A 26,680-nucleotide genomic window follows, 5' to 3' on the forward strand; every position below is an offset into this window, starting at 1 on the left:
AATAAATACTATATTACATGAATGAATTTTTGCAATAAAAACATTGCTAATAAGTAAAATTTAAGAACAAAATAATTCGGCTTACTTACCGGTTTACTGTTTACTAAAACAGTGTTGCCCAACGCTTTAGAGATGGGCATCACTGGTCAAAACAGCTGATTGGTGTAGAAAAAGAAGAAGACAATTAGTCATCAAACAAAATTTTTAAAACGAAATAAGGTGGAAAACGCTAAAATTCCCCATTAACTTTGCATTTTGTACAAAAAATAGAAATACAACCAAAATGAATCGCCTTTTCGGTCGTGGCAAGCCCAAGGAGCCGGGTCCAAGTCTAAACGATTGCATCGCCGGGGTAAGTGTCGAAATCATGGGAAAAACAAAGCAAATAAATTATTATCATTAACAACAGGTCGATGCCCGAGCCACAAACATCGAAGAGAAAATCAGCAAACTGGAAGCGGAGCTGCGTAAATACCGCGAACAAATGTCCAAGATGCGAGAAGGTCCTGCCAAGAACTCAGTGAAACAGAAGGCTCTCCGGGTGCTCAAACAAAAGAAGGCGTACGTTCAGTGCCCCACCCACTGCTTTAGTATTGATTCGTTTTCATAACTCAATTGCTGCTTTGCTCCAGAGTTTCATGTTCTGGAAGTTTCATTTGCCTATCTTTGATTCCTTTACCTCATGGAATTTACATGCACGATCTAATTCTTATTGTAACCACCTTGAACTTTTTTTGTTTACTACCCAGCTACGAACAGCAGGCGGAATCTCTGCGCAACCAGTCGTTCAACATGGAACAGGCCAACTACGCGGCGCAGTCCTTGAAGGATACTCAGGCCACCGTGGCCGCCATGAAGGACGGAGTCAAGCAGATGAAGACCGAGTACAAGAAGATCAACATCGACCAGATCGAGGTAAGCATAGTTAGTTGTTTAATGGTATCGGTATATAAACTAATTCTTAAAATATTTCTCGTAGGACATCCAAGACGACATGGCTGACATGTTTGAACAAGCGGACGAGGTGCAGGAGGCGTTGGGCCGCACCTACGGCATGCCGGAGGTGGATGACGACGACCTGCAGGCCGAGTTGGATGCCCTGGGCGATGAGATTGCCTTGGACGATGACACCAGCTATTTGGATGACGTGATCAAGGCTCCGGAGGCGCCGAGTCGAGAGCCAGGAGCTGACAGCATCGTTCCTGGAAAGGTATAGAGCTGCTTATATGGAAAATAGCTGGATTGTTCACTAATAGATTAATTTCTTACAGAGCACCATTGAAACGGATGAGTTCGGCTTGCCCAAGGTTCCGACATCGCTAAAGACCACATAAGCGCGCAGCTGCCAGCTCTCATGTTTCCATCCTTTATCCTTGTTGAACTTTGGGCACGCTTTGTATATTTTATGTGTAATGGAGCCATCGAAGATTCCCTCTCAAGTCTCACTTTTGTACCCATTTGTTTTTTCAATAAATAGCCGGTTAGTAATCACGCCACACAAATGACGCATTATAATGGTTAATTTCGGAAAATTAATATAATCTAATATAATAAACTTTAACGTGGAAAGTAGTTGTTGGGGGCCATAAATTATATTTACATTAAAAAAGAATGTGAAAAGAATTTTCGAAGCTTAAGCCACATGAATAGTTTTAACCAAGGATGCCAGGAACGGCAACTTTGGACCTGGAGACTGATTAAAGGAGGATGAGGATCCCGCAACGGACAAATAACTCAAATTGTAATACGAGTTAAATAAAGGTCATCAAAACGAGAGCTGCAAAGAGTTGTAACTGGTAACCAATTGATTAAGACAGAAGTATATGAGTAGGCAAAAAAACACCTATCAAGCTATTTAATATGCGATATTTTGAATTAAAGTAACAGGTTTAATATTTGCAAGTGAGTATATTAGATATAGTAAGTAGTAGATTATATACTTTTTGGTGATAGCAGAAAACCAACTACGTGAGTTTTCGCCGCATATCATTGAAATGTATCTTACGTTAATCGAACGCAAATGTTGATATATTTTTTGGCCTTGAAATTAAATAAGGTATCATTTGAATTAAGGTAGGCAAAGGAAAGAGTACAAGAGTACCACAATTCCGACGTACAGAGGTTGCACTGTAGCTGCCCTTTCTCTTTGGCTCTCGCTGCAATCGCAATTGCAATTGCATTGCGCTCTCTTAGCCTCGCTTACGCTCACTTCGCTCGGCAACGAGCTTTGAAGTTCAGAGCGTGAACTTGAGCGTTTCTCTGCCGTTGGCGTTGAGGTTGCCGCTGCGAGGTGCGAGGTGCGCTGGTGTGCGTGAGCGGGCCTCAGTGCAGCGCAGTGGCTGTGCGCGAAAATACGCTGGTTCGCCGTTTAGTTGTCTTTTGACTGCTGTAACTGACAGTCGCAAATTTTCCCGCAACTCAGAGATTCGAGCGCTTCGAATGCGAAGAGGAAAACCTTCGCTTTTCAAACACACATAACAAAAAAAAACCCAACTAAACCAAACAACAAAACAAAATAGCCAGCAACAAAAATCAATTGTTCAAACGTAACTGTAACTGCAGCGTTCGCGCCAACCGACCGCCGCCTGCCCGCTCGCCCGCCCACTTTTCCGCCCACCGCCCACCGTCCGCGCCGCCGTCGCGTCGGTAATTAAACGCTTTGCTAGCGATCAAAAGTGCAATCCCACAATCCCAAAATATCAAACAAATAAAATGCGTTACAAAGAGTTCTTCTGAAGCAACGAAAATCGCGCGAAAAAATCTCGCTGTTCAAGTGGCCTTACATTATGATAATTCATTAAAATGTCAATTAATTAATCCAAATATCTGGTGGCATCTGACAGCCTTTGGTCGGCTCTTCCCGCCCTCCCCTGACCACGCCCCCAAACCCCCCATGAAGAAAAGTGCCTGAAAGTTTATACATACATATATTTACACAAGAATTTTAGATACTAAGTGAATATATCTCAAATTAACTGATCGAAAACTTGAAGCAATAAAGTATTTGATTTTTTTCTGCTGCTGCCGCAACATAATGGATATATCGCCAATTGGATTACTTTTGCTTGAGATGGTGAGTGGCTAATTCCAGAACCTTGTTTTCCTTTCGACCAGCAGATCGCTCATACGCAGCGTTGCATTCGCGGAGTTGCCTCGAATGCAGGAAGCGAATGGCGCACAAAAAGCTCTCTATGCATTTCGTCATCGCTGCACATACATTGCACATACATTGCACATAGACGCATGTATGTCTAGCTGCACACTTGAAAGTTCGTGAAAGTGTTGGCAATTAGCGGGGGAGGAGAGGATCTTCCGATGGGGTTGGAAAATGGGTGGGAAAAGTGCCTGGAGCTCCTGCCAAAATATCCTTTTACTAAAAGTTGCATTTGGTAGACAACCTAAAATATAATGCAGCAAAGTACTAGTAAAAGCTTTTCTTTGTTAACATATCGAGTATTTGACATGTTTTCAAAGAAAATGTGCGAAACGCTCGCTTTGTTTACAAAATTGCTTGCTATTAAATCTAATATTTTCAATTCCTAATATGGTATAGGTGGTTTTCAATTCTTCTGCAGCACTAATTAATTAATAATTAATTAATGAACTATTAAACATTATATCATAGCAAAAATGCAACTCATTATGTAACAAACTTTTTAGAACTTTGTAGTACTTTGAAATGATTTGCAAACATTTTTAACAAGAATACATTTTTAATTTGACCTTTTTTTTTTTTAAATTTTAAAGCATTTAGCGTTTGAATCTAAGAACTGCTTTTATTTATTGCACTGCAATGCAATAACTGAAATAAGTATTTGTTCATTCACATTTTCCTTCTTCCCTTTTATTTATTTTTAATGCGGGCATGACTAATCCCAGAATAGAGGAAATATAAAAAAATCGAATTCGCTGAATTTCAATTTGGCAAGAAAACTGTTTGCATGTTTGATTTTGGATAATGCTCACCCTTCTAGAATTTCGGAGCCCAAAGCGCTGGCCCAGTTAAGAGTTCAGTTTTGGGTTTTAACCAATTAACAGAATTCGATACAAAGTGAAGAAGCGATCGTTAAAAGCGCCAGCCGCAGCACATAAATTATAATTTGCTATTTTATTAAGATTTTGTAAATGCTACATGTCAATCCGTTTCGTTTTTCGCTTCCACACAACGTAAGCCACAAAACGAGATAAAAAACTTACCCAGATTTGCAAGTCAAAGTTAGGCGATCGGCCTTCAAAGGGGGCAATAAATAATACCGCCTGACCTGAGGGCCCTGAAAATACGTTGTACTTCCTAAAATTTATTCCGTTTGCCGCTGAGCAACAGAATCCCTGACCAACCTCACCAAACATCGCCATTCCCCCATTCCCATTTGCCAAAAATAAAACCAAAACAAGGCAACAAGTATTTCTAAAAAATCTAAGTGGGATTTGCGCTACCCGCCGATAAGAAAGTTTCGGGTAGAGCTCTTAACTAAAATTGATTGATTAAAATTGGTTTCTTGCCTAAATAAAAGATATCTCTAAGTTGGTGGGGCAGAAAACTATAAAGTTCTTCAAAAACTATCCAAATGTGATACGGAGCGAGGGAGAGGGCAGCTAGAGAGAACGAGACAGAGAACGAGGAGAGAGGGAGGGAGGGGCTGAAAACGTTTGCAAAGGCAATGAACGCGAGCTTTTGGCGTTTTCTTCCGATAACGGGCACTACGTACACAGCACACGCACACCAGCAAACCCTCGAATATCAATAGACCCCCGCACAAACACACACGCACACACTCACTCACACTCGCACACACACACACACAGATACAGATACAATCGGCCGAGTTCGCTCAGTTTCGCGCTAGTTCAGTTCAGTTTTCCTCCCATGTCGCATGACCCTGGCCTGCTATTGAAGCTCTAGACACATTCGGAGGCCGATACAAAGCGCACCATTCAAAATATATACTAGGTATTGTCTATGTCCGCGCACACACGCACACATGCACACACCAACACACACATGCTCAAATGATACTACATAGTTGCCGGCGTACTCGTGCCCAAAGTACTCGCTTTTCTTGCCTTTTCCACTACTGCCACTACGGCCACTGCTGCGGGTATCCGTTGAATTTCGTATCCGAAATATACAGATACGTAGGAATTATGTGGGAGCAATGGTGGAGATTCTGAGCACAGGTGCAGGAGGAGCGGGAAGTGCTAAACTCTCCGGTGACAAAGTCAAAAGTGCAATTAGTAGTGGAAAACTGTATATTTTATTACTTAGCAAGGCCACAGTGTTTGCGGTTCCTATCTCAAATAAATAAAATGAATAACTATAGAATATAAATGGGGAAAAAACTAACAAAAGATATGTAGTTTAACTAGCTTTTAATCTGATCAGATTGCATATCTAGATATTCCTAGATTAATAAAGAATAAAGCTCATTTAAATATTCCCCAATTATATTACCTTTTTAATATTCTTTAAATATTCTTTAAGAAACTCAGCCTTATTTTGTTTTTAACTCTATTTTATTTGCCATAAGAAACATCGTATTGGCGGAAGTTTTAAGTTTCATCAAGGCCTTGAAAATTGGAGAGCAAGCATTTTAAAAAACATGCCTGCAAATTCTTCTAATTATCTAAATGCACTAACTCCTATCCTTATGCATATTTACACTTAAAGCCAAAAATCAATAACTTCAAACATTAACTTCTGTTTTGTGCATTTTGAAGTATATTTGCTGAGCCCCTCGAACTTCCTCATTCCCAAACCATACAAGCCATACATCAGCATGATTTACGGTGAGCTCAAAACTCGAATGGCTTCTAGAGTCATAAAATTTGGCCAAAGCTAAAGCCCCGGTAATCTGGCCAATCGGCTAAGCTGTGAATGGCATTCCGTGATCTTGTTTACTGCGGCCAGCTGATAAGCGGCCTACGAGGCGTATACTTGATAAAAATCGAGCAGAACAAACACAGAAGCAACCTTAGACAAATCAAAAGAAATCCACTTGATGGCCCGGCCAATTGTTGAAATATTTGTTGGGTGCTCTTGGGCAATCGCAGCCTTGTCTAAAATATGAGGGGGGTGGTGGTGGCCCTAGGCCTTCTGCTTACCAACAGAAAAAAAAAAAAAAACTAGTTCTAAGAGTTATGTGAATGATATTAAAGTGACTATGAACGAGCGGACAGCAGATGCTTCGTGCCAATGAAGTTGATACCCACAAACACACATGCTTTTTAACCTCAAGTCACGTTTGGATCTTGTGGGTCTGCGACCGCGTCATTTTGTTGGTAACTACACACGTTGTTTTCTTGGCATTCTGTATGGATGTATGGCAGTACGGCTGTACAAGTCTCAATGTTTTTGTTATTGTTTGCCGCTTGCGGCAAGTTCAACAAAACATGAGCCGAAAAAACCCAGCCAAAAGCACATACTGCTGGCTCAACGCTAAACTTCTGCCCCCACAACACACAATTCGGCACATTGAGGTTCAAGGCCCCCGGCCCCACAAAACGGAGTGGAGCAGAGCGGAGCATTCGACTCCGCAAGGCCAAGTGCAAGTCCAAGTCCGACTCAGTCGTGGCTTTTCGATTAACCATATAGCCATATGCGGCGTATGATTTTCAGTTTTTAGTTTTCAGTTTTCGGTTTTCGGCTTTTGCGTTTTCAGTTTTAAGTTTTCAGTTTTAAGTTTTCAGTTTTAATTATGCATTTGCGCGGCTCGAGAGGCACGCAAGATAAAGAGTAGCCATGACAAACATTTACCCCTATAGGCCTGAAATGGCAAGGGCTTGCTGGATCGCGGGCACGTGCCCCAAACGGCAGTGAGCAGTGAGCAGTGAGCAGCAGAGATTAATCAAAAAGCCAGCTCACAATGAAATATGGCAAGTGCTTAAAGCAGTTTGAATGCCCTTTAACAACAGTTTTATCCAATGAATATTTTATGGGCCATTTTACAACGTACATAGTGTATAAATAACATATTAGTAATCTTTAAATAATAATGAGACAGATAACTAAATTTAAATAAATATTCAGAGCTTTGCATTTAATTCACTAAAAAAATTAATTCAGAAAATATTTTTGGCTGTTAAAACAAAATCTTTAGGAGCATTGTATTTTATTTCATAGGAACGTCGGTTATACAATATTTTATTAATATTTTCTGCAGTATCATATTTCCTTCAAAAAATATTTATATTTTTATCATTGAGTGCCAGGGAATGTTGCTTATTTTTATTTACTTATTTTAACGAGCAGCTTACAAAATCAATTAACGCTTTGAAATTGTGTCTTTAATATTTTGCTTAAATTGGCATTTGCAATTTAAGCTTTTTAAATGGCGGAGTAAATACGTCTTGATATATTACTTAACAACCGAAATTTTAATTTTAAGCCGCTTTAAGAATGTATATTTTTAAAGGGCATTCAAAAATATATCGTTTGTATTTTTGATTATTTAAAGAAGTATTATTTATAGGAGCAAGTAGTACCATTTAACATTTTAGTGGCAGATAAAGGCACATTTAACCATTCTTAGCTGGCATTCGCCGCATAAAAAGCTCTGCAGTAAGGAAATCGAATTCGGCTTCAGTTCGCTTTCGTGTATCAGATTCACTTTAACTTTTCGGCAGCCGAATGGCAGATGAAGAGGCAGAGGGGGCAAACAACGTCAGAAAGGCAGAGAGACAGAAAGGCAGAAAGACAGAAAGGCAAGGCAAATGCCAGCGAGTCAAGTCGCTCACCCATACACCCATACAAGTGCCGAAAATCATGACCTTCCACAATGCCAGCAGAAAACACACAAACCACAGCAACAGTTGGGTTCAGTTCAGTTGAGTTGAGTTAAGTTGAGTTGATTTGAGTTGAATTGAGTTGGGTTGAGTTGAGTTTATTTCGGTGGTTCGTTCTCCCTGCGCTGCCTTACTTGTTGTCGTTGCTTCTGCTTAGTGAGCGAGCTAGCTAGCTTTTTCCCTTCTGTATTTTTGGCAATGCGTGAGTGAGACACACACAAACACAAATACACACACAGATACACTTGCAGACGGACAGGCAAATAAGGCCAAGGTGACTCACCTTGATTAAGACCCAATCCGAATGAGTAGAAGCAGCAAGAGAAGTGCCGCCTGCCGGTAGCAACAACAATCGAAAGAGCAACGGCAACAACCACGGCGAAACCAACACGGTTTTCAATGACCTTGCCCAAAAAAAAGCTCCGAGCATAATAATTAAATAACTTGGGCCAAGCCACTGCCGCGTAGAACCGAAAATCAGGCTCGAAAACGAAATTGAAAATGCCCAAGTCATTGCCAAAAATAAGATACAAAAGTGCACAGAGAAAAATTAATGATTTAACAGAAAATATAGTCGATAAACTCTTAATTTGTATTTGTATAATTGGTTTGGTAAATTATGTCAATATTTACAATATTCATATTTATTACTCCACATCACTTTGTGAAAATGATTCAAAAATTGATATGATTGCCTATGCCATTCTCGAAAAATGTATATTTTTCTTTGTGTATAAAAATATTGGAACCCCCAAAAATCGAGAAACAGAGCGAGACAGCGCGAGAGCAAGCGAGAGGCAGAGAGACTCCGCCAGAGGTCAACGCCAGGATCAGTGACATTGCCACCGCGTCATTCTCGGCCGACGCAGAGCGTGCATTGACGCCGCGTACATTCACTTCAGCGCCGAAAAAGCCAAAAAAAAAAACAAAAAAATTAAAACAAAAATTCACTCTTGGTCTGGTCCGCTCAGCCTAGTCCGTTGTCAAGAACTGGGAACAGCTGCAGCTCCAAATTGTGGCAGCAATAGCCTAGAAAAATCTAGAATCCCCAAAAATATTCTGAGGATCGTAAAAAGTAGTAGTGTCGTCGTAGTAGTAAAGTCATTCGTAGTGTTTCAGCAAGTAAAAAATATTGCCAGAGTTTTAGTTTATATGTAAATATTTTATGTCTAACATTTTCCTTTGCAATTCATTATTCATTCCTATCCTAAATGCCTAAATAATTAATTTTAAAAATATATACATTTTAATAAAAATGTTTTATTTTAACTTTTAAGTATGTATTTTATCTAAAAAATACTAAAGTGCATTTCATTATGTCTGTCTTTCTTTTCTAAAAATCAAAAGTTTAGATTATGGGTTGCATTACATTACTTATCCGCAGCGTGGTACAGAAAACATCAAAATTAATATCCAATCTGCTTAATTAGCACAACTATTTCATTTAAATGTCCCTATATTTCCGAATTTTATTGAATTTCAAAATAAACACGAGAATCTTAATTTTTAATATTTATCTATGTAATCAAAAACACTAATGATTGAATGCCACCAGAACTTCTGGTGAGCTATCAATTGAAAAGGGGCCCACATTATGCATTTTAATTGTGCCGGCGTTCCTCGACCATATCAAGATATTCTTGAAGAGTCAAGGATCCCGCGACTATATAAAGTTGATTGTCCTTCGCCGCTGCCCTGAGCCAGCAACAACAACGACAACAACAGCTCGTGCGATTTACAGTTGCATTGGCAGTTTGAAAGCCCAGTGCCGCCCGAACTGTAAACACGTGCCGCTCCGAGCGGCCAAGGCTCCGCGGTTTGAGAGCCACATTCGAGATTCTAACGCGCCTATCTCAATAGCCCCCAAATGCTCACACCATTACACACGCGCATTTAGCCTTAGTTGAGGTCTCGCCATGCAATGCAATGCACCTCGAAACGCACGCACACTTATGTGCGTGTATGTGTTGGTGTGTGTGTGTGAGCACACTGGCGTAATGGAAACAACTCCCGCGCTTTTTCGCGCCCGCAAGAGAGTGAGAGAGAGAGTGAAAGAGAGATGCTAAATTTAGTTCAATGAATTCGAATATTTCCCTGCTCTCGCTCTCTCGCGCTTTGTTTTTGTTTTGTTGTTATTGTTGGGGCACAGTGCATTGACTACCGCAGAGAGCAAGGCACGTTACTCCACTCGGCACCACCCACCACCCCCTGTGGCCACCCCGCACTCGGTGATGATGATAATGACGTTGCCAGCGGCTGAGTTTCTGCAACTGCAACAACGACACGATGATGATGATGATGACGATGGTTATCGAAGGTCTTTCACCCGAACTCGGTCATTGGCGTACATTTGTGTGCTGCTGCTGCTTCAGCTGCTGCTGCCTTTGCTGCCTCTGTTGCTGCGGCTGCGACGTCGCTGCCACCGATGATGTTGCTGTTGTATCTGCTGCTGGGCTTGTGCTTCTGCTTGTACTGCCGCCGCCGTCGCTGCAACTGCAGCTCTGTCTTACTGCGGCCGCTCGCAAATCCAGAGCTTTTCAAAGTGTACATGTCGCAATTTCTTAAGAAAGTTCAATTACCCCAAACAATCAGATTTACTGTCTGTTTTTTTTGATGCATATACTCGCTGGCCGCACAGTGGGTGCTGTGCCAAATGTTGTGCTCCTTTTTTGGGGCACTCTTAAGCAATTTGTTAGGTACATCCACGTACTAATATCAATTCATAAATTAAAAAGAAGATTAATCTTTGGTAAATAGAAATTCGTAATTAATTGCAAAGCAATGTCTAAAAACACATAAAAACATTTCTAGCAATGGGGAATTGGCTTTTAATCACATTAACCAAAAAATTTTAAGTAAAGTCAAAATAAAAATATTATTGTATCAGAAAAGAACAACTTAATTAACTGCAATACTCATTTGTTTTTTAATATATTGTTGTTTTCCCATAAGTCTAAATTTGAATATTTTTATTTATTATTATTTAAATTATTTTCTAACCCTCCATTAAGTAACACGCACTATCTCAGTTAACTTGTTCAATTTTCACGGATAAGGCCCATTGTGCAGTCGCTTGGTTCATTCGCTTCTTTCGCTGCAGTTTCGTTGCTGCAGTCGCTGCAGCGCTTCTGCTGCTTCTGTCGCAGTCGCAGTCGGCGTCGCTGGGTTGCAGTTTTCTAATGTTGCCTGGCGTGTTGGGAATGGGCATGGTTGGCTTTTCAGCTTTCCAGCGCGAGGAGGAAGCGGAAGCGGGGAGGAAGCTGTTGTGTGTTGTTGGCTGGTTTTATGGTGCATCTTCAAATGTTTGGCTTGCACTCTCGCCCCGTCTCGCTCGCTCCTACAGCCGTCCCTTTCGCGTTTATTTGCGTCGCTGCATTCAATTTCAATGAGAAATGTTTTCTTCTCGTTTTCGTTTCTGTTACTTTTTTTTCTTGTCTTTTTTTATTCTTCTGCATTCGGATTCGCTTTTGTTTATTTGGTCATGCAAAGATATATACATAAACGTTTTCCTCTCTTTTTTTTCGCCTGCGAAATGCAGATCAGAATCGGATGCACTTTCCCTTTGGAAAGGATTTTCAGAGGGTATTATTTAAACACAATAATAACCAACTAACTAACTCTCTAAATAGAAATGTTAATAAATATATACAAAACTTATCTATCTAATCCGTTTCCAATTATCTAAGTGTTTTACTAAATTGTATTCTTAGACGATTAGGCAATGTTATGCAGTCTCTTGAGAGGGCACATTAGAAACAATCTTGGATAAATGCATTCATTTTGGTTTAGTATATTAAAATTTTTTAATGTAGTCATTTGCCGCTTCATTTAAACCTACTCACCACTTTCAATCGCTGGTTTAACCCATTCAAATTCATACTTTCATCTCCGTTTAAAAATAAATCTGCTTCCCAAAAATTTCGATATGTCTTTCCATTGAACTTTGGCCTTCGATGCCCGAACCTTTTTGGACATTTCGAATTGGCAAGCAAATTCGCCGTCTTCATCTCTCGAGGTAATCCATAATTCCCAAAAGAAAGACATTACTGCATTCGATCTGTGGCCACCCCAGCCTCCTCCTCCACCTCCTCATCCATCCCAGCCTCCTCCTCCCATCGGCAGTTGCAACTTTCAAACGAGTTTAGTACTTGCACCCAGCAACGGCGATGGCCACTGCGATGCCTTTTGGCCGGGTCCAAAGGCATGGCATCTTGGCCAGCAGGCTGGGCATCCTCGCTCGGGCCAAGGAATTTGACCGACACATTTACGCTGATGGTTTCGCTTCTTTTTCGGTTTGGTTGCTGCGATTTGGCTTATCTTCTCCGCGGGCAGCGCAATGCATTTTTCCATGTTGTGCATTTTTTCGCCGTTTTCTTAAAATAATTTTTCATGTTTTTCGTATTTTGGTCTTTTTTCGGCAACGGCGATGAAATATTTTCAATGTCTCAGCGGCCAACTTTCGATGGCTTTGTGCGCGTATCTTATTTTTATTTATTTCGTTTTTCGCTATCAGTGACAAAACTTGCTTCGACTGCATTTGCTGCACCTCTGCCGCAGCGCAGTCGGCGTCGCTGCTTGCGCCGGCAGTTTGTGCAGCGGCGAAATGCAAGTGGAGCTGCATTTCTTAATTTTATTTCACTCGCTTAACGAATCGATCAAAATCAAATATGGATCATTCTTTTGCTTATGCATTTTTTTCTTGTTTTTATAAATAAATATTCCATAATAACGTGTTGAAGCTTCGGTTATAGTAAATATTCCTATTTATTTATATTAATTTGAACATAAATAACTACAGTCACCTTTTAAAATAATTGTGCTTAAAATTGTCAGATCAAATTAAGCGCAAATTGATTTGAATTAGGAAATAGCTGAGTCAGAAGCCATTACAACGTGGAATTTGGCTGGGTGTTTTTAAATCAAAAGTGAAATTCCCCATAAAAGTTACTCAATAAAACGAAATAATTCGCAATGCGCTGCATTTCTTGTGGCAGTTTCACTGCTGCTCTTGATTTTTGCGTTATATTTTCGTTTTTTTTTTTTGTTTTTTGGGTGCATTAAACGGCAAATTGTTTCGTGGGATCAACACAAAGTGCGTTGATCTCTCGGCTGAAAAAGTGAATGAATGCAAACGGTGACGTCGCGACGCGACTGCGCTGCTGGCGTGGGCGTCGCTGCCTGGTTACGTTTGGCGGCGTGAAAATAGCTCGAATGTGACTAACAATTAATAAATTATTAATTGCTTTGAATCATGAGTTTTAGCGTGGGGGAAAGGGGCGGGGGTAGGGGCCTGCCATACTTTTTACTTTTTGGAGCAACTCCCGATCGCCATCTCACTCGCTCTCGCACTCTTTCACTCACTCACTCTCTCACTCACTCATTTCACTCCACTCGACGCGAAAGCAAAAGCAAAACAAAATTCATCGGCCTGCGTTCGCGTATTGCCCTCTCACTCCCCCCATGCACTGGAAACTTTGATGGGTATCATTCCCACCCATTCCCCCAAATCATTGAACTCCAAAACAAATCATTAAAAGCTGAAAGCATCGCCCAAATATCTACTATCTCAAATACAAATACAAAGTTAATGAAAATTTGTCAGCATTACTAACACAAATCTAGATAGATAATGAATCAAATCTTTTGTTTTGTTTTTTATCATTTCTTATAAGAAATTTCATTTCTATCTTTTTGTTTTCTATCATTTCATTTACTAGCAACGCAGTTCGTAAACGCGAATTCTTAAGCACTTTTAAAACTAACTTACAACTTAGATATCTTTAGTTTACCTTGAAACTTCGATCACTTAACATTAGGATTACGACGGGCACTTTCTTAAATTTGTTTCTCTGCATCTGCCGCCCTCTCGCTCGCTCCCACGCCCCATCTCGCTCGCACACACGCTCCATCCCGCTCTGGTCGTGTGAACTCTGCTTTTGACCGACGAGGCAATGTTGTTCGTTGACCTTTCCCAAGTGTTGTTGCCATGAAAGGAGTGTAAGTGAGTTGTGGGCGCTGCTGCCGCCGCCGCTGCCTCGGTCGACGTCGCTGCTCTCTGCCCGCTGCAGTTTACGCAGCAGCGCCTAGTTGTTGTTGTTGATGTTGTTGCTGCTGCGGCCCCGCTTTTGTTTCATATTTCGGCAAAAGTTTCCTTGGTCATTAAACTCTTTAATGCAACGACCTTCCAGTGCGAGAGCGATCGAATCGACAACGAGGCGAATTTCAATTGAAGTCTGAAGCCTGAAAAGCTTTTTTTGGGTTTTTGTTTTGCTCCTCCACATTTTCGCTTAATTTCTTGTTTATTTCTTTTTATTTTTGTCTTTTCTTCAGCTTGTTGCCTTTTGCGTGAAGGAGTTTATTGTTATTGACAGAAGTGTAGTAGTAGTGGCGCTTTTGGCCAGGTTAGTGCCTTGAATCTGAGCAATGAACCTGCCGGCCGAGAGTGAAGGTTCCTCGTCGTTTTCGGGGCTTTTGAACGCTTTACTGAGGTCAGGGATGGGCTTAAAGCCCGAAGGACTTACTGTGCCGTGTAAATGCACTGGAAAATTTGTGGCCACTGGCAGAGTTTTGGGGAATTTTGAAGATTTTTGAACGCGCTTTGCTGATATGAATTTCTGTCTTTAGGGCATGTAAATTAGGTTGTTCACAAATGTTTTCAGCCGATTGTGAATACCAAGCACGTTTGTTATTGGGAAATTCTAAGTTCTTATTTATTTTAAACCGTTGGCTTTTAAGGAATCAGTTTAAATTTATCAAACGTCGATCATATTAATATTAATCAAAATAAATAAAATATTCATACTGTGTAGAATTCACATTGTTTACCTAGAATAAAGAAATATTTTTTAAGTTATTTTCGCAATTCTAAATACAACTATCATACACTTATATTCAGTATTACATATTTTCAAAAATCTCGAAATTTCTGAAATAAGATTTGTCTGAAAAAAACACTCTTAAAAACCCTTTTAAAAAAATACAACCCCTATCAATCAAATGAAGTTAATTTTCACTTTTTATGAGTATCTCGATTTTCGTGTTTGCCCGCCAGTTTGCAGTTCCCTGCCCTTTGCAGCCAGAAATTACCTCACAAATTGCAATATGTTTCTTGTGAGTAATTTCGCACAATGAAAAGTAAAATTTGCGGCTGGAGTAGAGGCAAAAACAACAACAAACACAACAACAACAGCAGCAGCAGCAATAACATAAACAAGCAAACTCTTTTGCGGTATTTGCACTTTTGCATTAAACAATTTGAATGAATTAAGAGCGAGCCGCGCGAAAAAGAGTGTTCAAACTTAAGAGCGAAAGCTCGCTCGCAGAGAAAATGCAACTGCAACTGATCTCACAGATTTGCAGCGTGTCCGTGTGTGTGTGTGTGTGTGAGTGCTTTACTGTAAATAAGTTGTTGTTGCCGCTTTTTGCATTGCATTTTGCCGGGCGCGCTTTATTTTTTCGCCTAATGCTCGTCGATGTCCGAGTGTGTGTGCGAGAGAGCGAGCGAGAGAGGGAGAGAGTGTATTTGAGCTTGCAGTTGTGTGCGTGCAACAGCGACTAACTTGTTTTTGTTGCCATCGTATTCGACTTTTTCAATGAGTCAATCCTTGAAATGTTGACTTCCTGATACGCATATGACTATTGAACAAGTTTGCTTTGTTAGATTTTTTTGAAGGTTGCGTATTTTATTCACAAACACACGCGCGCACACACACATGCACTTCGGTGGGGCACGTTGAAATAGACATAGACACATATGTAGACATAACGACACACATTAATTTTCGTAGTAAGATATGCCCCCACTTGCTTTTGTTTCTTATTTTGGCTTCGGCTCTTGCGTTGCATTGCATTGCAGTGCTTGACTTTCCGTTCTTCCACTTTATTATTTCAATGCACTTTCTGGGGCGCAGAATAAATATAATATTTGGCACAGGCACTGAAAGCTATTGACTAATATTAACAGCCTAATTGCTTCAATTAAGTCATTGGAATATGTCATGAATATCGGGCAATTTGGACACTTGTCGTCATATAAAAAATATTAAAAAAAATATATAAATATATAAAATATATTGCCTAATTGGCTAATGTACTAGTTGGTTTTGGTAATACAAATAAAATGTAAAAACCTAACTAGAAAAAAATGAATATTTTAATATAATGTTATTAGTAGAATTATCTGTTTAGTACTTCTTATATTTATATTATTTGTAATAAAGGAGATTTTCTTTATATAAAAAATGTTTGAATTTAATATATATTATTTGTGTATATATATTGCATTAAATGCACTTTTCCTTTGTCTTGATAGTGTTATGCCTGTTCCACAGGAACGCAATAGTTTTCGAAACGATGCATTTTCCAATGCACTTGTAGTTGAGCAGTTCTTGAGTTCTTGAGTTCTGTAGAGGCCAGCGTAGAACAATGGGATCAGTGAGTGGGACAAATGTGTTAGACGACAGCTCTCGGGGACCTGACTCAACTTTTCTTTGCTGGCGTAGTCGCCATCTCCATCCCAATCTCCATCCCCATTATCCATTATACATTATCCATTATGCATAATGGCGGTGTCTCGTGTGTCTGCTATTTCTTGATCGCACTTTTTATGGCGGTGGCAGAATAATTTTTCCATTTAACATTTTTCTGCTGCTGCTGCTGTATGCGCTTATTTTGTTAATTTAATTAGAATTCATTTTCTGTTGTTGGCTCTTGGCTGGTTAAATTTTTGTTTCTTCTTTTCTCGTTTGCTAGCCGTCAAGAATTCGGGTATAGTTTGTATGGTAGTGACCCAAGGTCTTTAGTTTCCCATGGTTAGCCTTATGCTTCGTGTTCTGGTGTAACAATGGAGCCATCAGCAGCAGCAGTTAATATAAATATAACGTATACGCAGCGTGCGCCAGATGCGAATGAGTTTTCGTTCGTAACGATAATGATGATAATAATTTGGTAATTGCTCTTGAGGGCAATGCGGTCCAAGAGCCAATGTGCAATCAGTTAACACAGCTTTACGAATTAACTGTCTCAGTGGGCCAACAGGGCGTATGCGTAATGTGGTTTTAAGGTGTGATTCTAAGGGTTTTCACGTGACTTTGCTGCGTGGAAATTTCCTTTGGCTTAATTACCAAATGAATCGAAGGTCGTGCTGCAAGTTTAATTGCTTTTCCGAGTAATCAGTCACTAAAACATATTTGGTTGGTCTTATTTCTAAGTTGCCCTGACCGATTTGGCAGATTTAGTTCCCCTCTTTTAGCAGGAGCAGTGTCTCGTCCAATGCCAATTAGTCACACATAATGAGGTGCATTAACCAATGGAGTTTCTCCTCTTTCCACCTACGTGGACCGTTCGTCTATGCCGAATTCAAACCCAAACGTACATAGATACATCGCTGCGGGGGGAAGGCGACTCGATTACTACAACATTCGTTACGCCCTTGGGCAAAGGGGGTGCTACCAGTAAACGCAACAACAACCAGCACCCTACACCCAACAGCCAGTCGGCCATTCGTGCGGCATTAGCGACTGTCTACAGACTCAAGTCTACCGTCTTTAGTCTACCGTCTACAGTCTACAGTCTACAGTCTAGACCCCCAAAGCGACGACCTTAAACTTGAATCGGAATAGCAACAAAAACAGCAGAAGCAGCAGCAAGTGAAGAAGCAGCAGCAAGAAGGTCACCAGAAAACTACAAAAAAACAATAGCTTTTTGTGGTTACAACAGAAAACAACAGAAAAGCACAAAACTAAGGTTAAAATTTGCCCACTTGCTAAATTGTTTCTGAAGCTATGACTAATGTAATTACTTAAATTAGTCCATTGATCAGGGAAAGAGTAGAAAAAATCACAAAAAATAAATAAATAAATATTAAATTAATAAAATAGCTTTAGCTGAAACTGAAGGGAATAATAAAACATATTTATCTAGCAATTGTGGAAAATTGTATGTAAAATTATGTACAGGTCCTAAAAAGTTATGGCTTTGCAAATGTAACTACAAGCTGTACTCGTATAATGCGACCTTGAGACTGTTACTAAATAAACTAATTAAGCACGAAGCTAACGAAGTTAATGTTTTTACAATTTCCAGCTCGTCGCCAAAGCATAGAAAAACGTTAGCTTTTTTTTTCTGCCAAATCGGAAGTGTCTCCAGCTAGTTGGCAAAAACGAAAAAAACTTAAAAACGCAAAAAGAAATACGACAAATGTGTCTAAGTTTTGCGATACTGTTTTTTTTTTTTGTTGTTCAGCTATCCGCAAGCGAGAACAACAATAAAAGGCGCTGGCAAAAACAGCGATCTTGAGCGGAGTGTTAATAATATTTTGTTCAATGAAAAGCCGTGTGGTTGTTGTTGCTTATGTTGTTGCTTATAGTTTTGTTGTGGCTTTTTAAGCACGACTCGCTCATGTTCTTCACGCACACACACAAACACGCCAGTCGACACGCATTGAGAGCTGCATACAAATTATACGGCCAGAAGCTTTTGTTTTCATATTATTTTATTCGTAGCCATGACAGTGTGAGAAGGTCACACACACACACTTGCCTATAGGAACTGAACGCACACTACAGCAATAGCAATGCACACAGCACACACATACTCACGCAGTAAATAGAAATGCCACCTGTCTCTGTCACTCCGCGCAGCTGTCTCTGTCCCGCACTCTCTGCAACTAACGCATTTTGCATAGCTCTACTATAGCTGTAGTCTGCTGTATATCGCGAAAGCTCCTCCATAATTTGCAGGCCCAGAGCTTTCATGTTTTTTTCAAGTGCCATTCGAATTCTATGCAGAAATGGGCGTTCGCAAGTGGGGTGTTCCAAAAAGCGTACTTTGAAGATTACTATCTACTAAAATTATATTACGTTTTAAAAATTATAAAAAAATACAATAGAGTAACATAAAGCGAGCTGTAAATAGTAAAATTTATGATCTCTGGCAAAAAATAGTTATTGGGAACACCCGCAGCAGATTATCTTGGCCTCTGCCTTCGCGACAGTCGTCAACCGGTTTGTCAATGTCTCGCGCGTTTCTTAAACAATTCAAACTTATGCAGCGAATTTGTGTTTATTTCATATTTATTGATTGGCTTCTTCTTCCACACACCGTGTGGTTTCTTCTTCGATTCTACTTGCAGAGGCCGCACAGCAAGCCGACATAGGGCGACATCGGGAAATTGGGAAATTGGGATCCACTTGTCTTCGGGGCACCGCCCACCAACGCCCACCGACGCCCCCGCGACCGCCCCCAAATGCCCCAGCGCACCTTCAAACACCATAAATGCGTGCCAAAAGCAGCAAACTGGGAACTAATGCAAATTTGGTCAATGCCATCGATATCGATGCTAATGGCAATAAAACTCTATACATCTATCGCATTCGCTGTAAGATAAAATCAAAATCGCCCAGATAAAGTCGGCCAACTGAGAGACTGCTTCCCCGAACTCCTCCATTTACCTGTGACAAGTGCGGCGGCCAATTAATAATTGTTTAAACTGAATATAAAATGCGCCCGAGTGCGCGGCCAACAAAATACAACAACAAGAACATCGAGTGGCACGTCGGTCAACGTGCAACAAGTGAAGCAGCGCAGAACTGCAGAGTAACACTTTTTGATAACTTTACACTGCCTTACGGTTAACATTAATCAATTATAATACTAGTTTACAAATTACGCGTAGTTCAATATACAAACTATACGAGAAAGCAAAAACAATCAAAATTTATATATTTACAACAACGAAACCTTTTACAACAAACCTTTACAAAGTGAAAAGCAAACCGCATTCAGCAAAGTCGAGGATCCTCAGCGAGCAGCGACAAGGAAAAGCGAAAGGTGAGAATGAAAAGCTCTAAATACTATACTTATATTTCTAAAGGGTTGCATGCCACAACATGTCTGGAAAATCACATTCAGCGAAGGGGGTTTGAATTTATTTTGATAAAAGTAACGAATTTTGTGTTTTCATAATATCCTTACTTTAACGGTGTTAACTTAATTTATATTTTATAATTTATAATTTTTAAATTTATGATTTTAATATAGAATTTATTTATAATCTATTGACCGGCTTTGCTCGTCGACAATAGCGGGTGATGATCTTGCCTATTCCAAATCGGAGCCATTACTAAAGTAGTTATAGTGACTACTGTTGATAAGGTATTATTTATAAAGCATCAAGCCTAATTGAATTAGAAATTAATATACGCGGCGGCGAGCTACCATATAATTTATCAATTACCCAAAATCCAAACTGAGCGCCTTGTAAAATAGGGGAAAATTCCTTTTCCTGGCACTTTGGATTTCAGCATGAGTCCCAAATTATTCCTGCAAAAAGCGTTACATCTAAAAGCAAACATATTTACACATATTTAAAGATCTGAAAATATATATAGTATTAATTACTTTCTAATTCAATTTTTAATCGGGCAACACACTAGGATATTTAGATATTAATTACTAGAAGGTATTTGTAGTATAAACTATAAGCTTCGAAACCCAAATTGCAGTATGGATTGTCGATGCATTGTCTTTGCGGCCGCCTTAAGGTCACCACTCGCAGGGAAAACTGGAAAGCTTTCAACTTTCGCGAAAGAACCCCGTTGTGGAGAGCACTCGATCAGCCGGCGACAGGGAATGGGAATGGGGAGCAAAGGGGAGCACTGTGGATTACTGGGGAGCTTACTGCTCACAGCTCACAGCTTACTAGGCGCTGATCAGTCGGCGATCGGCGCACCCAAATGGGGAATTCTCATTGCCAGCTGGTGGAGACCGGGGAGACCAGAGAACAGAGACCAGAGACCAGGAAGTGAATGCGGGCTGCACAGTGTAGATTCTCGGCTAAGTACACATGCCAGCCACTTTTCTATGCAATCTGAGCTGCCGATTGCCGCGCTAATCAGAGATTGCGTATACGCACTGTGGCACTGTGATTACTCGCCAGGCTAAAGAGGCAAGGAGGCAAGGAGGCAAAGGGGCAAGGAGGCACAGTGGCATGGGGAGAAGCAGGGGGTGGGGCAGCCCAACCGATATTTTGCATAAATGTTGAGCAGCTCGGACCAAATGTCTAATTATGATTGGAGCCCGCGGCGAACGGCGAACAGTAAACGGCCAATGAAAAAATGGTAAAATGGTAAATGGTAAACTTGGCGCCAGCTGAAGTTGCAGTTGCAGCTGAAACGGAGGCTGAGAGGATGGAGGTTTTCCATTGGCTTTTCCTTTCGCGCTTCTCGCCCAGCTCTTTCGAGTTTTCTTTCGCTTTTTCTTTGCGCCCGAACTTGCAGTTTGGCTGGAAAGTGAAATACTTGCAGTTGCTGCCGCCTGCGAGTCGCTCGTATTGAATAATGAAAAACGAGTTTTCCGCCGCGCATGCGCATCATAATGGCAACAGCCAACAACAACAACAACAACAGCTTAGTTGTGGAAAACCCGAAGAGGGCGAAAGAAAAGCGGCGATAGGCCGAGGAAAAGAGAGAAGGAGCAAAAGAGAGAAAGAGAGAAATGATGATGACGCGGGTGCCAGGCGGCGCAATGTTGTAATGTCTGTGCCGCAAGTTGCTTGTGTTGCACTGCGGCAATTGATGTTGCAGCCGTTTCTATTGCTTTCTATTGCTTTTACTGCTGCAGCTGCATGTTGCATGTTGCATGTGTGTGCTGCGAGTGTGCCCCACACAAGGTTGCTATTGTTGTTGTTCTTTCGACTTCTAATGCTAATATCTACATGATGTGTTGATTCTTCAAAGATGTTTCTGTTCCGACCATTATCTATTGCTTGTTTTTCTTGCTTTTATAACTTATATAATGTCATGTAGCCGAATTAATTAGATTTTTTCTAACATCCTCGTTTTTATTTCTGTTGGCTTTTTGCTGCTCTAAATATTTAGAAATTTCTATCCCTAGCTTAAAGCCTAAAAATTAATAAAGTTTTGGTTAGGGTAAAGATTTCTTTATTTAAGTTTAAATAAATAATAATATTATTCTTCTTTTGCTCACTTACATATTGATATTTACTGAACAGCTGAGATAACACCAAAGATCTGTTTTTGTTATTAATAATAGTGGATACCTTATCTGTTCCCATTTTTTAAGTTTTATCCAGCCGTCATTTAAGTTGTAATTTCCATGAAATGTGTGTAATAAACACTTTTAAGTTATATCATGTATTTATATATTTTGAATGTAATTTTGAATGATCAATTAAAAATCAAATAATGATTCTTTTTGTTGTTATAAACTGTTATGTTAATATACTTTATACTGATATCTGTTGTAGCCTTAAATTTCGATTTCAGTTTTCTAAACAAGTTTAATTATATTTATTTATCTAAAGTGGCTTTACGAAACGGCTTTAAAGTTAAAAACTAATGCTTGTTTGAAGTTATTAAAAAAGGGCTGAAAGTCGATTGTTACTTTTAAATATCTAGCAGATGTTGTTTTTCTCCAGTCTCCTATTTTATAATATTATTTTTTTTTTCAGCTAACGCTGGCACCTAAAGCTGCCTATGTTGTTGTTGTTTTAGTTTCAGTTGTTGTTGTTGTTGCTGGCGAGTGCTTTCAAGTTTGCTGCAGTTTTGTTTTTCCTATGCGCATTTTTCTCTTCGTATTCCGCCTCGTTTGCTTCGTAGTTCAATGTTAACGAACTTTTTGCGCCGTGAATGCAGATTGTTGTTGCAGTTGCAGTTGCAGTGGCTGTTGTTGTTGTTGTTGTTGCTATTGCTGTTGCTATTGGTGTTGCTGTTGTTTTTGGACTTTCACTTGTAATGAATTTGGCGAGTGCAAAACTTGTTGTTGCCGCTCCATGATGTTGTTGTTGGCGTTGCAGTTCAGTAACATGTTATGTAAAAAGCGTTTTTCCAGCTCTGCTTCTATTTTCGTTTTTCTCCTTATTTTCTCGCTTATTTCCACACTTTTTTGCTGTGCGATTATTTGTATGCACTTTTATTTGTATGCAGTTTTCAGTTTTAGCTTGCCACAAAATTTGTGCTGCTGCACGTCTCTTCCCCCCCGCGGCAAATGCAACTTGCCCCGATCGCCGAGTTTTCTTTCCGCTCTTGCTTTTATGTTGTAATTCGCAATTTCTAATGTTATTGAACTTTAAAGACAACACACAATCGCAAAGCCAAAACCGAAACCGAAAAAAAAACTTGAGGCGCGCGGCGAAAAACTTTGATTCAGAGGAAAATTAGTTATAACCGGAAGCCACAAGGCAAAAATTGAAACAATGCAACGAGACTACTTTCTATATTTTCATCCTCTTCTCGTCTGCCGATCGGATTGGCTATGTATACATAAATGTAAATATTTTAATGGATGCCCAATGATGCGGCATTGTTGCAATGCAGATGCAAATTCAGATGGGCCGGAATTTCCCGAGGAAAGCACGTTGCCAGTGCAATTAAGGCGCCTTGATTTCAGATAAGCTGCTGCGAAACTGAAAGAAAGGGTGTTGTGCACTTGGAAAATGTGTTAGATGCTATGTTAGAAGCCATTTACTGAGCTCATAATATATCTACATAATATACATATTAATAAATTCATAAAAGAAAGGGGAAATGAGAAAGAAAGGCTCTTAGATTTCAGCTCTTTATATTATGTTGTTACTTACAATTTATAAGCTCAGCCTTAAAACTTAGCATATTGGTTAATGGAAGTATTAATAGTAATACTCTGAAATGGTAAACATAATTGCTTTAAATGAAATAAAATTATGTCAATTATGTATTTACTCATTGAACTTTCTTCTTCCATTTCAGACTCCAAAACCAAGCCAAAATAAAATTAAAACTACAAATATATCTATATATATACAAGAGGATTTTGAAATCTTTACACTTTGTTAAGTGCGTCGAAGAACTAACAAATTTACACATCCACATGGAACCTTTTGTCTTCACCTTTCGAGCGATCCAATAACCAGAAGCAAGAAGACTAAAGCGAAAATCTGAAAGAACCAAACCAAAACCGTCTGAAATAAAGTGCCTAAATCAACATTTTCACACAAATCTTGTGAGGAAATTGTACAGCGAACGGACATCCAAATTTGATACCAAGTGTGATAGGTATACAGATCGATTGAAAGTTCGAGACAGACAGACAGTGTTCAAGGAGAGCAGTAAGAGCCACGACTAGTGGACACTAGATACCTTTTCCTGGTTTGAGAAGCGAGGAGTACCCTGGACCTGGGTGGCATCAAGATTGAGCAGAACTTTCGCGACTGGCAGGGGTACTCAGGAAACGGCTACACGCTGGCAGTTAACAGTATTTGCAGTGCAGGCTTTGCCCTATCAGCGATGCCCTTTATCGACGATGCACTGCTCTGGTGTCCAGATAACGATGGTCGTCTTGTTGGAGGTCTAGACTTGGGCACATGCATAGCCGTAAGTACACCTGCCGCAGGACATCTGCTGCCTGCAGAGTCCTTGCAAACTTTATAGGGTGACTCGTAACTTCATAGATAGAAAGATTGCCTATGTATTTCATTGGGGATATTTTAACAAAGATAGAGCATAGAGAGAGAGATTTCTTTTGAATTAAATCAAGATTTTATGACAGAGATAGACGATAGAGTTTGAAAGATTTCACATAACTTTCATAGGAGATATTTAAACAAGTTAGATAGAGAAGTTAGATAAATTTCTTATGCACTTAGTTGGAGATATTTCAACACCTTTAAAATTCAAATACTCCTAAAGATCTTCAAGTAGAGTACCAAATAAACTTGACAAATGCTTAGCTTTAAATACAACATAAGGATTAATTACAAAAAGGGTATCAAATCCTGTGAATGATGGTGGTTTTTTGAAAGCGTTGTTGCATACTTTTGGAGTAGACAATTTTAGTCTTTACTTTCGCTTCTAGGATTGATTTTGTTTAAATGCAATTAGGGTATTCCTGTTAAAAAAAGCTTTGTGGTAATTTCCCCAATATCACAATTATACCATCTATATCTAACTATTTTAAGAACTTACATTTTTTTACTTGGGGCCATTAGAACAAATCTAAGTTTAAAATTTGACATTTAGTTAAGCTTCTCTTTTACACTATAAGTAATTTATAAATCATTATTTCCCAGGACGATTCTACGGCGAACGGAACGGAGAACCTGAACCCCTCGATCCAATCGGCTGGCAACCCAAGCAACCCGCAGCAGAGCGTCGGAGTCGGCGAGGTGCTGGGATCCGTGGAGTCCGTCGGAAGCGAACTGAATGGAGCGGCGGCCCGCAACGTGAACGTGGTGGTGGAACCGCTCTGCGGCGGCGACTCCTCCGACGAGCTCTTCCGCAGCTTCTCCGAGAGCAACTTCGAGATCGAGAGCCTGCTGTCCGATTTGGCCACCGTCGAGGTGAAAGTCGAAAATGTACATCCGCCAAGAACAGAGAAGTTTACGCCTATTAAGTCATAATGCCATATATACATATATACCATATATACATATCCATATTGCTGCATATTTAGATCTACATTTTCCATATGGATTTTTCATCATTGTTTTGTTTTTCCTCCCCGTTCTCCGCTCATCTCTCCCCCCGCGTCCGCTCCTCCCGCTGCAATCAACTGCTTCCCAGGAGGAGAACAACAACAATGTCATCACCGACGATGACTTCGCCAGCGTCGCCGCCGCCGTGGTGGCCAACGATGATCTGCTAGCCAAAGAGAACGCCCAGCTGAGTGCCCAGGGCCTGGTCGATTCGGTGGCCGCCAGTCTGGCCGATTCCGGCGATGCCGCTGCTCAGCAGGCGCTCCTGACCTTCGGCTCCTCCAGCTCGGCGGCCTCGGCCATTGCAGCCGCAGCCGCTGCTCTCTGTGGCGATTTGATCAACAACAACAACAGCAGCAGCAGCAGTGGCAACCATGGCGGCGGCGGCGGCGGAGGAGGAGCTGGTTCCGGCGGCGGAGTAGCCGGCGACTGTGCCACCAAGCTGGAGTACGCCCTCATGGGCGGACAGCCGCTGGCGGAGGAGCCGCGCTTCGTGACCAGCGCCGCCGCCAATCCGCTGCTCGTCGAGAAGCTCATGTCCAAGTGCCTGAACATCGAGAAGCGCATGGACAAACTCAGCGGTAAGTCGAGAACTTTATTACTATTTTGCACTCTGAAAAACTGAAACTTAAGGAGCTCATTGAAAGAGTATTTTCGGAAAGTTATGGGATAAATATTAATATTATATATTTGAATATAATATTCAAACTGTTCCAAGAGGGCTCTTTTGTAATTCAAATAGTTCATTTAATATTGTAATTGCCTCAGATACTTAGATTACTTGGATAAAATATAAGCCAGATCCATCATTCAAATTTGGCGCTATTGCAATGGAGCTGCCACTCTTTTTGAACTTTTGTAGTGAAGCCACTACGTAAATCTACGTTATTTTTACATGAGTAACTTACACTCTAACTGAAACTGGTGGCGCCATCTACAGTTAGTACTGTGTAGATACTTATTAATTGTGTATTTCTACATGTAACTTACATGAATTTTACAAGAATCTACATAGCGAAGCTATGCGTTAGCACAACAGTTTTTGGGGCATTGAATACTTGCTAACAGTTTTAAAGCTCCAGCTGATTGCGTGCTCGCTAAAAAGCTTTAAAAGCTCTTGTCTGTAAGTTTTTCAAAATCAGTTTTTAAAAAAATTCGACTGTTTTGAATTAAAAAGGAAAGAAAATTTCTGGATTTAATATTTATAACAAAAACAATGGACGAGTTTTTACATGAGATAAAAGAAAAATTGTGAAGGATAGGAAGCATACTTATAAACATATTGCAACGAACTCAATGATTTAAATTCAAGACTAAAACGTGGAATTAATATTTGAAAATTGTAATTATGAAAATATGCACATAATTCAACTAATTGAATTTCCCATCTGGCCGAGGGGTGTAATTGGTATTAAACTCGTCCTTCCG

General features: G+C 40.2%; 2 protein-coding genes across 2 annotated transcripts in view; both read left to right on the forward strand.

The window, feature by feature from the left end:
* The first annotated feature begins 153 nt into the window (after nucleotides 1-153).
* LOC6534307 (charged multivesicular body protein 5) lies at nucleotides 154-1,502 on the forward strand. Its single transcript, XM_002094952.3, has 5 exons — nucleotides 154-352; nucleotides 410-561; nucleotides 750-915; nucleotides 980-1,210; nucleotides 1,272-1,502. Exons 1-5 carry the CDS (start codon nucleotides 284-286, stop codon nucleotides 1,332-1,334), a joined length of 681 nt encoding a protein of 226 aa, XP_002094988.1. The 5' UTR covers nucleotides 154-283; the 3' UTR covers nucleotides 1,335-1,502.
* An 858-nt stretch (nucleotides 1,503-2,360) lies between these two features.
* Nucleotides 2,361-26,680, forward strand: part of LOC6534308 (ecdysone-induced protein 74EF) — a 62,893-nt gene continuing 38,573 nt past the window's right edge. Inside the window, exons 1-5 of the mRNA XM_002094953.4 lie at nucleotides 2,361-3,073; nucleotides 18,914-19,611; nucleotides 23,529-24,152; nucleotides 24,848-25,132; nucleotides 25,341-25,833. Of these exons, the coding sequence (XP_002094989.1) occupies nucleotides 24,066-24,152; nucleotides 24,848-25,132; nucleotides 25,341-25,833 (865 nt within the window). The 5' untranslated portion in view covers nucleotides 2,361-3,073; nucleotides 18,914-19,611; nucleotides 23,529-24,065. The remainder of the gene's footprint in view (nucleotides 3,074-18,913; nucleotides 19,612-23,528; nucleotides 24,153-24,847; nucleotides 25,133-25,340; nucleotides 25,834-26,680) is intronic.

The sequence above is a fragment of the Drosophila yakuba genome, chromosome 3L (genome assembly GCF_016746365.2).
Source record: "Drosophila yakuba strain Tai18E2 chromosome 3L, Prin_Dyak_Tai18E2_2.1, whole genome shotgun sequence".
In the NCBI taxonomy this organism is placed as follows: Eukaryota; Metazoa; Arthropoda; class Insecta; order Diptera; family Drosophilidae; genus Drosophila; species Drosophila yakuba.